At 46.1% G+C, this 14,915-nt stretch overlaps 1 protein-coding gene across 1 annotated transcript in view; it reads left to right on the top strand.

The window, feature by feature from the left end:
- TBCD (tubulin folding cofactor D) overlaps window positions 1-14,915 on the top strand; it is a 211,256-nt gene that overhangs the window by 102,637 nt on the left and 93,704 nt on the right. Inside the window, exon 14 of the mRNA XM_038757410.1 lies at window positions 9,682-9,838. Within this exon, the coding sequence (XP_038613338.1) occupies window positions 9,682-9,838 (157 nt within the window). The remainder of the gene's footprint in view (window positions 1-9,681; window positions 9,839-14,915) is intronic.

Raw genomic sequence — 14,915 nt, 5'->3', positions numbered from 1 at the left:
TTGGAGGGTGAAAGGATCAGGAAGTGATGTTCCTGGGTAAATGGGTAAAATCTCCCTGCTGGTTAGCTTGTTATGTGGCCTCAGGCAGGGCTCAAGGACTGTTCAACTTCTCCGATCTGAAAACAAACAGAATGGAAAGATTCATCTACCTTGGAGTCAGAAAAGGAGAAGTCTTCCATTTGGGGGAATTCAATCAGTGGTATTTATTAATAATAATAATTGTGGTACCTGTTAAGCGCTTACTCTGTGTCAGGCATGGTACTAAGTGCTGGGGTGGATACAAACAAGTTGGGTTGGACACAATCACTGTCCCAGGTGGGGCTCACAGTCTCAATCCTCTTTACAGATGAGGTAAATGAGGTCCAGCAAAGTGAAATGACTTGCCAAAGGTCACACAGTAGACAAGTGGCAGATCCAGGACTAGAAACCACTACCTTCTCACTCCCAGGCCCCTGCTCTATCCACATATGCCAGCCTGAGTGCTTACTGTGTGCAGAGCTCTGTACTAAGCACTTGGGGAGAGTACAGTACAACCAAATTGGTAGGTACGTTCCCTTCCCGCAATAAGCTTACTGTCTCAAGAAAGGACTGCTGACCTCAAAACCAGCTTTTATTCCTTGACGCTTTGGCCCACATTGGAGTTTATAAAGTCCTGGGAAGCAGAGATCTTGGAGAAAAGGTTAAAACTGCAGCTATTAAGGATACCACTGGGAAATGTGAGGATTCTTCCCCACATCCATGCATTTTAGACCACTTGAAAGACTTTAAAGCATAAGAAGCAGTGTGGCTTAATGGAAAGAGCTCGGGCCTGGGAGCCAGAGGACCTGGGTTCTAATCCCAGCCCCACCGCGTGGCTGCCGTGTGACCTTAGGCAAGGCACCTCACATCTCTTGACCACAGTTTCCATAACTGTAAAATGGGGATTCAGTGCCCATTCTCCCTACTACTTAGTGAGCCCCATGTGAGACAGGGTCTGTATCTGACGAGAAGCAGTGTGGCTCAGTGGAAAGAGCCCGGGCTTGGGAGTCAGAGGTCATGGGTTCTAACCCCAGCTCCGCCACATGTCTGCTGTGCGACCTTGGGCAAGTCACGTAACTTCTCTGAGCCTCATTTCCCTCATCTGTAAAATGGGGATTAAGACTGTGAGACCCACGTGGGACAACCTGATCACCTTGTATTCCCCCCCAGCACGTAGAACAGTACTTTGCACATAGTAAGCGCTGAACAAATGCCATTATTATTATTATTATTATTAACTTGTATCTACCCCAGCGATTAGAACAATGCTTGACACATAGTAAGCCCTTAACAAATACCACTAAAAAAGATCCTCTGGGGCTAAAGAATCTCCCTTTTGAATAGGAACTGGAAACTTGGAGAGACACATTAATTATGTCTGGTGACCTATAATGTAATGAGCTGACAAAACGTTGTCTGTGAAAAAAAGTTGTGTTTTGTTTCCCACCCCCACATCAATCCAGTCAACTTTCTAGAGATCGTATTAAAAAAAAAAAAAGCATGGTCTTCACAAAATATCCCCAGAGCTCATCCCCAGGGAATCTGGAAGAATGGAAACAGCATGGCATAGTGAATAGAGCACAGGCCTGGGGGTCAAAAGGACCTGGGTTCTAATACCAGCTCAGTCTCTGGTCTGCTGTGGGACCTTGGGCAAGTCACTTAACTTCTCTGTGCTTGTATCTACCCCAGCGCTTAGTACAGTAGCTGGCACATAGTAAGCACCTAACCAATACTTTTTTTGTTTTTCCACCTGAAAGGAGATTTCTCAGGTTGCTAGGGTGCCACTTTGGAAATGGCACCCTCAGGGTACTAAACCATAGCGACCTGGAGGAATGAATAAACTTCCCAAAACGTTGGGCTGACGTCCACGGGACAACTCCCAATCTGGAAGAACTGGCCAGATGGCAAGTGAAGATCACCTCGTGGGCAAGGGGCTGAGGTAGAAGGCAGCCAGCCGAAAGGGAGAAGCTTCTAGACGGGTTGGGAACATCAAAATCACTCAGGCAATATGTCTACCAACTCTGTTGGATTGTACTCACCCAAGGGCTTAGTACAGCGCTCTGTATACAGTAAGCACTCAATAAATATTGTTGATTGATTAGTAATAATCATGGTATTTTAAGTGGTAATAATGGTAGGGAAGCAGTGTGGCCTAGTGGAAAGAGCACAGGCTTGGGGGTCAGAGGAGGTGACTTCTAATCCCAACTCAGCCACGTGTCTGCTGTGTGACCTTGGGCAAGTCACTTCACTTCTTTGGGCCTCAGTTACCTCATTTGGAAAAAGGGGGTTAATAAGACTGTGAGCCCCCATGTGGGACAGAGACTGTGTCCAACCTGATTATCTTGTATCTCCCCAGCGCTTAAAACAGTCCTTGTCACAAATACCACAATTATTATTATTATTATGTGCTTTCTCTGTGCCAAGCACAATGCTGATAGCTGGGGTAGATACAAGATAATCAGGTCAAACACAGTCCCTGTGTTTCATGGGGGGCTCGCATGGGAGAGAGGGAAATGAGCTGTTCCTTCCCTGGAGGTTAGATATTCACACCTGTATGTATGAGGCCTTTCAATCCTTTGGGAGCCCCAGATGATTCTGAAGCAGATGGAGAGACTGGGCCATGTGGTCATCAAGGTCACAGCCTGACCTTGATTGCCGCCTCTGTTCTGTTTCCTCAGGCCATTAGTCTGTCTGGGCCTCAGTGGCCTCACCAGTAAGATAGGCTACTAAAACTTACCTCAGGGCCGTCAGGGAAATTAATGAACGCTTACGGGGTGCTCTGAGATCTTAGGGTGAGAGAGGCTTGGAGCAATGTGTTATTACAATTATCATTTTAATGTGCTTTACTTGGAGCCAGACGCTCTTCCTCGTGTCCTTTTTTCCAAAACTCGAGAACAGAGTCAACTTCGTCACGTAAGAGTCGTCCCGCAGCACGGCTACTCCACGTTTGATCTAGGGCATGGCTTTGCTGGGAAATTTGAAATGGGAATTAATAGGGACTTTGGTACCGGGCTCAGATTTCTTTGTATTTAGTCAAAGAAGCATCATCTTCTAGGTCCTTGTAGTCTGTCTGTGTATTCTCTTTAAAAGACGCTTGCTGTATAAAATGGGAAAGGCCAGATCTATCCTTATATTTCATTTCTGACCTGTGGTAATATTAATAACAAAAACATGGTACTTGTTAAGGACTTACTATGTGCCCAGAGTCACAGAGCAGACGTGGTAGAGGCAGGATTAGAACCCAGATTGTTCAGACTCCCAGGTCCCTGCTCTTTCCACTAAGCCACACTGTTTTTTGATTCTTAGGAACGGGCTAGGTCGTTAGTATTCCATTTGAGGAGTTTCCTGTAGAGGTATGAGCCTTGGAATCAGAGGACCTGGGTTCTATTCCTGACTCTGCCACTTGTTTGCTGTTGGGGCTTGAGCTAGTCACTTCATTTCTCTAGGCCTTAGTTACTCCATCTGTGGAAAAAAAATTGGGGATTAAGACTGAGGGGCCCCTTATGGAACATAGACTGTGTCCAACCTGATTACTTTGTATCAAACCCAGTGCTTAGTGTGGTGCCGGCATATAGTAAGTGCTTAACAAACACCAAAATACCAAAGTACCATCACAAAAGGCAAACAGACAAATAAAGAAAATACCTTCCCTCTGACAGTTGTTGACTAAATTTGCTCACCCCTCTCTTGAGGGGAGAAATGAGCTACAGGATACATTCAGAAATTCAAGAGAAATGGCAGTAGGTGGACATGATCCCCTCCCACAGTGAGCTTATATCTAGGGGTCTTCACTAATGCCTGTATTTAGGTATCTCGCTGAGCCACAAACATAAGATTCTAAGAATATTTGGCACCCTTTGCTTAAGGAAATAACCTGAAGCGTTTTTCTAGTCTCTGAACACAATGCACTGTGGGTAAAGAGAAGGAAAGAGTCCTTTTTCTGTTTTCCCAAGGCTTGATGAAGTGTTGTGTTGCAACCTGCAGTTACGTTGTTAAGTTAGGTAGGGTGGAGTGTAACAGGTGCTTATTAATACCTCTAGGCTACAGCTAAAGTCGATTGAATTTTTTGGTCGACAGTTCAGGGAACCGAATCCAGCACTGACTCTCTGCCATTCAGGAAAGTATGATTTTAAAGTAAGGACTTGCACTGATTTACATAAGAGTGCAGTACTGGATCTGGAAAACTGTCTTCGAATTCTTTTATTGATCAAATTAACCCACATTTTTTTTGAGGGGGGAGGGAGTTCACTAAATTATATTATAGGTAAAAATCTGCCTTACCAGTGTCTTTAAATCTAACGAAATGGATTCCTTACTTTTTATTTTTTAAGATTTTATATTCCTTCCCCTCCCCTTTTTGATCGAACTCAAGTCTCTTACCTCCCTTGAAAGTCCCCTGCTTCACTGTGGTGATGGCATTTGGTAGTGAAAATAAATAACAAATTATGATTACTTTGTGGATCAAAGACAAGAGCTTATTGTTAACGATGGACATCCTCTGATTCTAATTGCCAGGAAACAATCATGACTGACTCCCCAAGTCTGATCTCTGTGCCCGACTAAGAGAGCTGCACAGCACGGACACATGAGCAAGGAATGTGTCTACTGACTCAGTCCTGTTGTAGCCTCCCAAGCGTTTAGGACAGTGCACTGCACACAGTAAGCACTCCATAAGTATAATTGATTGAGAACAGAGTCTGTTGGGTGATTATTTAAGAAGGCACATGGGATGTTGGACCAAAAGGTGTGTAATAGAAGGCCTTGTTAATGAGAATGGAAATTGTCTGGTCCCAGCATGGAAATGAGAGAGATGCACAGGTAGAGGTAGAGAAGCAGTTTGGCCTAGTGGATAGAGATGGGCCCGGGAGTCCAAAGGATCAGGATTCTAATCCTGGCTTTACCGCTTGTCTGCTGAGTGACCTTGTGCAAGTCATTCCCTTCTCTGTACCTCAGTTACCTCATCTATATGTTGGGGATTAAGACTGTGAGCCCCATGTGAGGCAGGGACTGTGTCCAACCTGATTAGCTTGTATAGACCCCAGGGCTTGACACATAGTAAGTGCTTAACAAATACCATCATTCTTCTTATTATTATTAGAGTTATTGAAGACGGGATGAAATGGAAAAATGTGACTTTCGGATCAGGGTGGGTGGTTATAAGATCAACTGTGTTATGAGAACTTTAAAAGAGCTTCTGAAAACAGAGACATTTTTCAGGTGGCCTCTTTGTGGGAACCGATTGGCGCCGGTGGGGGTGGGGGGTGTATTCGGTAATTGGCCTGAAGGGCTGAAACTCTGGATGGTGCCATTAATCTACTCCTTCCTTTTGAAACTGGTTCCCCTTTGGCCATTGCCCGTGCCCCAACTCTAAGCCCCCCCATGTTCCTTTCTGTTCATCCAACCCACACTTCTACTTTCACCTGGCAAGTAAGCCATGCAAGTGACTTAAAAAAAGAGCATGGTCAAATGCCCCTTGCCGTTTGAAGACCTAGAGCTTCAAATGCTGAGCCTGCATCTAAACAAGGAAAAACACACATCCGCTGGGTGGATTTGTGTCTCCGTTAAACAGCGTCAAGCTGAGGACTCTGAAAACTGTCACCATAAAGGCAATTACTGAAATGCCCTTTAGCTTGGGTATGGGCAGGAATGCTGGGATACTGCAATCACTTTCCAAGGATAAGCCTCAATCGATCAGTGGTATTTATTGAGTGCTCCCTTGTGCAGAGCATTATACTAAGTGCTTGGATGAGTACAATACAGTAGATCAACACTTAGAACAGTGCTTTGCACATAGTAAGCGCTTAATAAATGCCATAAAAATATTATCAGGCACGTTCCCTGCCCATAACGAGCTTAGAGTCTAGAGGTGGGGGACAGACCCCTACCTTTTAAATGAATAAGAAATGTATAATATGTGATTTAAAGATATATAGGCAAGTGCTGTGGGGTTAGGATTTGGGGTGAATATCAAATATCATTGATCACAGATCTAAGTATATTAGCACCTGTGAATTATCATTTCATACCTTTTCTTTCTTAAATTGGAAATAATCAGGATCTGTATGGTTGAATTTTTTCCCTACCCTCGTGATATTGCATCGTGATATTGCATCCTCGTGCATCGTGATATTAATCTATTGCCACACAGCATAGTATATATCTGGAACAAATAATGAATTTTTTGCTCACTTTCTTCCTCGGGGTCATCCTGGGTCCCGGCATTTGGACATTTAATCAATCATTGGTATTTATAAGCACTTGCTATGTGCAGAGCACTGTCCTAAGCTCTTGGGTGAGTACAGTATACTAGAGTTGGTAGACACGTTCCTTGCCCACACCCAGGATACAGTCTAGAGAACTGTAAGCAAAAAGAGAAGGTGGAGCTGAGCTAGTAATAGTCATCCTTGGGGAAAGTAATCACTCCTGGCAGAGATTGGCAGCAGGGTCTTTTCCCCAAAAGTTCTTTTGGGAATTCTCGGGTCTGTGGAGCCAGGAGTCTAAGTGTTTTCCTCTCAAGAGAACTTTGCATTTTGGGAGCCAGTTAGTCTGCATTTTTTTGGACTTCTGCTTTTTTCGGGGTTGAAAAAGAAAATTCTGCAAATGGCTGATACTTGCAGTTCCTGTGAGGTTGGGTGTTTGCGGAGCTGGTCAGGCCCCGGAGCTTGATGGATTGCTTAGAAGGAAGTGCTGTTAGCTGTTTCGCTCTTCTCTCTCAGCCAGCTCAGTTGCTAAAGGAAATTGAACATTCGACTCGTGGGGTTTCCTGGCACCTCAGACCTGTTTTAACTTGAAGCAACTGACAGAAACCAAACTTCCGTGTGTGGGAATTGTGAGGGGTTTTCAGATTTGGTGGTTATTAGCTTGGTATTTGTTAAGCTCTCACCATGTGGCAAACACTCTACTAAGCACTGGGGTAGTTAAAATAATATTAGGTTGGATGTAGTCCTTGTCCCACTGGGGCCCACAGTCTTAGGTGGGAGAGAGTAGGTGTTAATCTCCATTTTACAGATGAGGTAATTGAGGCCCAAGGAAGTGAAGGGATTGCATAGGAACACACAGCAGAAAAATGAAAGAGCCGGGATCAGAACTCAGGTCTTCTGACTCCTGAGCCTGGGCTCTTTCTTCCATGACACTTTACTTGATGGCATTGCTCCGTTTTTCTTTTGTTTTGTTTTTTTTTAAAATGATATGGGATAAGTGCTTACTATGTGCTGGGTACTGGGGTAGATACAAGCTAATCAGATCGGACATAGTCCACGGGGCTCACACTCTGAATCCCCATTTTACAGATGAGGGAACTGAGGGCGAGAGAAGTTAAGTGCCTTGCCCAAGGTCACACAGACAGTCTCTGGAGCCTGGGTTAGAACCCAGGTCCTCTGACTCCCAGGTGCTTTTCAAATGAGGGGCATCACCGTTCAGCCAGTTGGCACATTTCTTGGGGCAGGAATCGAGGAAGGCTAGTCTCTGCAAAAATCTCGCTCCCAGGTACTCCTGGGTCGGCAGGAGACTGGCATTTGTGGAATAGTGCTGCCCAGAACGGGGAATGGAGATTTCAGAGTTAAGCGACTTCTGTTTCACCTGGAGGCTGTTGTTTCTGTAGGCAATTGGATCTGAATAAATGACATGCTGTCTGGAGAGGAGTGTGTTTAAATTATATTGCTGGTCTTCGAGTTGCCAAAAGGAAGCCCTCTGGGGAATCTTCTCTACTCGACACACATTTGGAGGGTGTAATTGGAATCATGTGAAAGGTTTCTGTTCAGAGCTGTCTCTGGGCCGGCCTCCTTATCTCCGAAAGTTGCTGAATTGGGATCTGGGTGCTGTTCATTTATACACCATTTCCCCATCTGAATTTTCCAGGGTTGGCAGAAGGTGGCACATGCTTTTCCTTGTTTTCTAATCCCGGCTCTGCTATTCGCTTCCTGTGACCTTGGACAAGTCTCTTAACTTGTCTGGGCCTCAGTTTCCTCCTCTGAAAAATGGGGAAAAAATACCTGTTGTCCCTCCCCCTTAAGCTGAGACCCCACATGGAGCAGAGACTGTGTCTAATTGGACAGATCCCTTATATCTACCCGAGGGCTTAGTCCAATGCTTGGCACATTGTGAGTGCCTAACAAATACTGCAAATTATTATTACTAGTATTACTATAAATAGGAGTGATAAGGAGCAGCATAACTGAATGGAAAGAGCACAGGCCTGGAAGTCAGATGAACTGGGGTCTAATCCTGGCTCCGCCATGCGCCCACTCTGTGACCTTGGGCAAGTCACTTAACTTCTCTGTGCCTCAGTTATCCCATCTGTAAAATGGTGATTCAGTACCTGTTCCCCCTCCTTTTTGGACCATGGGCTCTGGGTGGGACAGGCTCTGTGTGTGACCTGATGATCTCATATCTTTCCCAAAGCTTCAAGCAGTGCTTGACAGTAGTAAGCTCTTAATAAATTCCACAATTAGAAGCCCCCCAGCCTAGTCAGACAGAGCTTCCTGTTTATTGACCTAAGGGATTGCACCTTTCTTGGCTTTTCCAGAAATGTTCCCTGTAGGGAGCGGCTGTCTGGGAAAAGGAATTGCTCCCTGTGTGTTCAAGCTCCTGGTTTTTTTTTGTTGTTGTGGTGGTAGTGCGAGGACAGTCATATGACCAGGCCGCATGTGCCCGTGGTCAGGTGTGCTCGAGGGCAAAATATCCACCCTCTAGCCAGCTCTGTCTTCTCTCTCATCCCCCTACCCCAGACTGACTGGTGAGTTGCACAGGCTCTGAGGGAGGCTTTGCTGATCTGATTTTGGGGGTCAAACATGGCAGGCCTAGATCCCAGTGCAGTGAGCCACAGTGGGGGCCCCCTCACGCTCTCCCTGGCTGAGGCGAGGGGCCGCAGGCTCCACCCTAAAGGGTCCCATGGCAGGAGGCCCCCTAAATCCCTCTCTATTTGACATTAGAGGCCTCAGGCCCCACCGTGGAGGGCCACAGTCCTGTTGCAGGACTGTGACGAAGCCACTTTTACTGTGTTGGTGAGGCGATTCTAGGGACACTGCATTTCAGCTGCCTGCCAGAGGCCTAAGTTGGGTAAAGGCAGACCCTCCTTTAGTTGTGGTATTTGATAAGGGCTTACTATGTGCCAAGCACTGCATTAAGAGTTCGGGTAGATCCAAGATCATCAGGTTCCGCAGTTGTGGAGTCGGGATCAGAACCCATGACCCTCTGACTCCCAAGCCTGTGCTCTATCCACCAAGCCATGCTGCCCAATTAACCCACCTAAATGTATAAGCTGGCAGTGCTGTTTTATAAGCAGTGTGGGTTTTTTTGTTTTGTAAACAAAATGAGGAGCAGTATGGGATAGTGGATAGAGTGTGAGTCTTGGAGTCAGAAGGTCATAGGTTCTTCTCCTGGCTCTGCCACTTTTCTGCTGTGTGGCCTTGGACAAGCCACTTTTCTTCACTGCGTCTCAGTTTCCTCATCTGTAAAATGGGGATAAAGACCGTGAGCCCTGTGCGGGACAGAGACTGTGTCCAACCTGATTTGCCTGTATCCACCCCAGCACTTAGTACAGTGCCTGGCACATAATAAGTGCTTAACAAATGCCATTATTATTATTATTAATAATAGTAAAGCCACTTTATGATGGTACATTCAGGAATCTAACATTTGGGGTTTTTTTTCCTCTTTCTCCAGTGGTTCCTGTAATCCTGAAAGCGCTCACGTATGATGAGAAGCGGGGAGCGTGCAGCGTAGGTTCCAACGTGCGAGATGCTGCCTGCTATGTCTGCTGGGCTTTTGCTCGAGCCTACGAGCCTGAAGAATTGAGGCCCTTTGTTCACCAGATTGCCAGGTAAACAACTTGGGTGCAGTGTAAAACTGTGAAGGAATAATAATAATAATGTTGGTATTTGTTAAGCACTTACTATGTGTCAGCCACTGTTGTAAGCGCTGGGGTAAATGCGAGATAATAGGGTTGGACAGAGTCCCTGTCGCAGTTAGGAAGAATCCCATCGTGCCTTCACCAAAGGGCCTTGTCTGTTTTAAGCCTGAGAAAGAGAATTGGAGATTCTAGTAGCTCTCACAGTGATTAGAACCCAGTGGCTGTTCCCTGATCAAGCCTTTGCTGATTTTTTTTCCTTTTGTAAGAACTCAGACTGTTAATCGATGGTAGGCAGATGGGTTTTGGAGAGGTGGTCCATAGGGCATTTTCCATGGAGGCAGGAGCTGGAGAGATCTGGGCGGTGACTTCCTGGTTTCTCATTCAGTCAGTGGTATTTATCGAGCTCTTAGTGTGTGTATGCACTGTACTAAGCTCTTCGGAGAGTATGATACAAGAGAATTGGTAGATATGTTCCTTGCCCTCAACAGGCTTCCAGTCTAGAGGGGGAGATGGACAGTAATATAAATAAATGTATTTATATTGAGATTTGAATGGTTCAGAGGGCACAGGAGGTGGTTTTGCCAACCACTCTGCCTACCTGTTTGAAATACAGAAAGGTGAGATTGTCACCCTGCGTTCTGGTCCTCCTCTGCCTGCCCCGGCTAGAGTTCTGATGTTAAGATGAGAGATCAGAAATGGCCTGGTAAAAGGGTATCTGTTTTTCCTTTACTGAAGTTTGCCTTATCCACAGACTACACTTATCTGATTTGGAGGATAATGGTTTGACACTGGTTGGCTCTACCTAGAAGGATTCTTTAGAAACACGAAGCAGAAAAACACCTTCATTTGGGTCTGAGCTGATGCTATAAAGTGTATCCCAGCCCAAGTGCTGATACTCCCCACCCTATCCTCTGCTTCCAATTCTGACCTTCATGGCAGGGGGATTTTCTCCACGCAGCTAAGTCAGCTGGGCGCAAGCCACTATCCCTCCACCTCTAGACTGTAAGCTTGTTGTGGACAGGGAATGGTTCTACTAATTCTGTTGTATGGTCCTCTCCCCAGCTCTTTTTACAGTGCTGTGCACATAGCAAGCACTCAATAAATACCATCGATGGATTGATCGATCACTGGAAAAAATTCCTTCTCCCAATTTTGGTTCCTGAAATGTCAGGGATGCCGTTCCGTCGTATTTGATGGGGGCGGGGAGGGGACCATGCCAGTTGCCATCACAGTTATGACATTCAGACTGTAGCCGTGTCAGGTGACTCAGGTTGTAGTACTGGTTAGGGGCTCAGCAGCGACTCCGGGAGACCCGATATTGAGCTTCAAAGCTATGAAGGGATCCCATTTCCGACTACCTACCGGGTCTTTCCTCTCCGGGTTTTCAGAATTGGGCTTCGGAGCTGAAATTGGGGCCAGCTTGGTTAGCCCCAAGAAGAGGGGCCACCAGGTTTCAGTCTGATTTTCCCAGAAGTTTGTTTTCTGGGACTTTTAAAAGTCCGGTTAATCGCATTTCAAAGTAGTAAAGTTTTACACTTGAAGTACCGAAAACAGAGTTAGTGAGTTAGTGTCTCTTTTCTGCGGAAGGCATTTGCTTCATCAGTCAATCAATCAAATGTATTGTGTGCTTACTGTGTGCAGAGCACTGGTGACTACAATATAACAATTTCTGCCCACAAATAGCTGCTTTGGATTCAGGAATCAGGAGAATTGGCTTCTACTCCCGGCTCTGCCCCTTCCCTGCTGTTTGGCCCTAGGCTAGGCACTTCATTTTCCTGCACCTCAGTGACCTCATCTGTAAAATGGCAACTAAATCTCTGTTCTCCTTCCGCCTTAGCCTGCTAGCCCCATGTTGAACCGGGGCTATGTCTAATCTGATTGTACTGTAGTTTAGCACAGCCTTGGTAAATGCTAAGTGCTTAAGAAATACCACAGTTTTTCTTTTTTCAATGGTATTCATTAATCATTTACTATATGCCAGGTAACGTACTAAGCGCTGGGGTAGATACAAGCTAATCAAGTTGAACACAGTCCCTGTCTCACTTGGGGCTCACAGTCTTAATCCCCATTTTTTCAATGAAGTGACTGAAGCACAGAGAAGTGAAGCGACTTGCCCAAGATCACACAGCAGACAAATGGTGGAGTTACAGGATTAGAATCGAGGTCCTTCTGATGCCCAGGCTCATGCTCTATCCACTAAGCCACACTGCTTCTCCTTATTTATTGAGCATCAACTGAGTGCAAGGCATCGCGGAAAGCTTACCATTTTAGCTACCTTGGCACAGCTAGTTTTTTATTCAGGGTTTGTGTTCCCATCAGCTAGCCCCTCTTCTGCCAAAGTGGCTATCCCCCTGCGGTGCTTCTAAGGACCTGACAGGGCTCATACGATGACTCCCCCTCTTACCCCCTGCTGCTGTTGATGACCCCTGGTCTAGGAGAGAACCTTCTGGAATTAACCTTTCTGCCACACAAGCAGTTTCTGCATCCACTGGGCTCTCTAGACTGGCACTTGAGCAGCGTGTTTAATCTTCAAAGCCCTTGACACACATTAATGCGGTCTTTGATCAATCCTTTTGGCCGCCTCCTGAGAAATGGGGAAGCATGTGTCTCATTATCCAGATTTACAGAGGAAAAAACTGAAATGGGCCCTCAGGGATGAGTTCGGGCGGGTGGAAGAGTCATGGCCAGGGCCGGGCCACCGGCTTGTAGCTTGCCGGTCACCCTGGGCCCCAGGGGGAGGACAAGGGAGCCCCCCAAATCCAAAAGCGGCCATCCTGCGATTCATTTCCAGGCCAACGTATTTCCAGGAGCGTGGCTAGCTGGGCCCTCCACCTGAAGCGACCTATCTTTGGGCTTCAGTTTGTTTTCCTTGTCCTGGAACAGTTCAGGTTTGGAGTCGTGGCCTCTTGGAGTTCTAGGGAGAGAGAGCCTAACTCTGCTAAATTAGGGAACCCCTGGGCCCCTTTTCTTTAATTTTTGGCTCAGTTGCGGACCATCCTCATTGGTGGAGAGACTTGGAAGCCTCCTTCTGTATCTAGATCATGTTTTAGCATCTGAGTAGCTCCAAAGAGAAAAGCAGCAAGGCCTAGTGGATAGAACACTGATCTGGGAGTCAGAAGGAGCTGGGTTCTAATCCTGGCTCTGCCACTTGTTTGCGGTGTGATCTTCAGCAAGTCACTGTACTGCTCTGTGCTTCTGTTACCTCACCTGTAAAATGGGGATTAAGACTTTGAGCCCCATGTGAGACAGGGGTGGTGTGCAACCTGATTAGCTTGTATCTACCCCAGGGCTTAGTACCCCGGGACATAGTAAGCGCTCAACAAATATAATTTTTTTTTTAAAAAAAGGGGTGGGAACTTCTCGGTCCCTGAATACTGGTGAAGGTAATGACATTCAGAAACAACACATTATATGGATAGTCACAGGCTATTGAAAGCCTTTCACTATACAGTGAAGGAGCGCTGTTGCTGTTGTGAGGTAGAGAAAGGGAGCCTTCTACATCCACCATTTCTCTCCCCACCACACTACTTCTTAGACTTATTCAGTGTCAAACAGTGAAGTAGTGGCTCCTGTGACTGTGGAAAATGGACTCTTCAGACTGTTTTAAGTAAATTAGAGCAGGATTGAGCGACAAAGCCCTGTCTTCATTTCCATCAACTTATCCTATCCCGCCTTGACTACTGCATCAGCCTTCAAGGTGACCTCCTTGACTCCTGCCTCTCCCCACTGGAGTCCACAATTCACTCTGCTGCCTGGATCATTTTGTTCTGTTCATGTTTCCCCCCTTCTCCAGAACCTGCATTGGTTGCCCATTAAAACAGAAACTCCTTACAATCAGCTTTAAAGGGCTCATTCATCTTGCCCCCTCTAACCTCACCTCCGTGCTTTCGTACTACAACCCAGCCCGCACGCTTCACTCCTCTTATAATGCCACCCTACTTACTGGTCCTCAGTTTTGTCTATCTCGCCACCACCCACGTCCTGCCTCTGGCCTGGAGCACCCTAACTCTTCATATCAGACAGATGATCACTTTCCCCACCTTCAAAGCCTCATTGAAGGCACCACCTCCACCTAGAAGCCTTCCCTGACTAGGCCTTCCTTTCCTCTTTTCCCATTCCCTTCTGTAAACCTCCCAAGAAGGCATGCAAATGACTTTTAATCATTCAGCAGATACAACCCAACCCATGTAAGACATCTGAAGAGGAGAGATGATTCCAGTCTAAACCCAGGGAACTCTAAACACAGATAGAGATCATTGCTGGCATTTCAGAAATTGATACCATCACTGAATTCTATTGCCCAGGAAACACTGCATCCCGTAGATGAAGAAATCATAAATTGGCTCCAAAAGGCCAGCTTGAGTTTTGGCAGATAGATGGACAAAGCATGGTGACAGCAGTAATAAGCTGCATATCGAGCGATAGATCTTCAAAGTTGTCATTAGTGTCCAGTCTTTTATATATACTAGGTACTCGTTAAGCACTTACTATGTGCCAAGCACTGTTCTGAGCACTGGGGTAGTTACAGGTTAATCAGGTTGGACACAGTTGCTGTCCCACGGGGGGCTCACAGTCTTAATCCCCATTTTACAGATGAGGTAACTGAGGCACAGAGTAGTTAAGTGGCTTGCCCAAGGTCACACAACTGACAAGTGGTGGATTCTGGATTCGAACCCATGACCTCTCACTCTCAAGCCCACGCTCTTTTCACTGAGCCATGCTGCTTCTCTAGTACCGTGCCTGGCACATAATAAATGCTTAGCAAATACCATAATTATTATTCTTAGTATTTATTAAGTGCCTACTGTATGCAGAGCCTAGCAGTTACGATACTATAATAGTCATGGGTTCTAATCCAGACCTTGCCACTTGTCTGCCATGAGGCCTTGGAGCAAATCACTTCACTTCTCTGGGCCTCAGTTCCTTCATCTGTAAAATGGGGAATGAGACTGCGAGTCCCACGTGGGACAGGCTCTGTGTCCAACCCGATTTGCTAGTATCCACCCCAGCGGTTAGTATATTGCCTGGCACACAGTAGGTGCTTAAC

This window comes from Tachyglossus aculeatus, chromosome 15 (genome assembly GCF_015852505.1).
Source record: "Tachyglossus aculeatus isolate mTacAcu1 chromosome 15, mTacAcu1.pri, whole genome shotgun sequence".
Classification (NCBI taxonomy): domain Eukaryota; kingdom Metazoa; phylum Chordata; class Mammalia; order Monotremata; family Tachyglossidae; genus Tachyglossus; species Tachyglossus aculeatus.
Note: the sequence above shows the minus strand (reverse complement) of the source record. Positions and strands in the feature narration are given on the sequence as shown.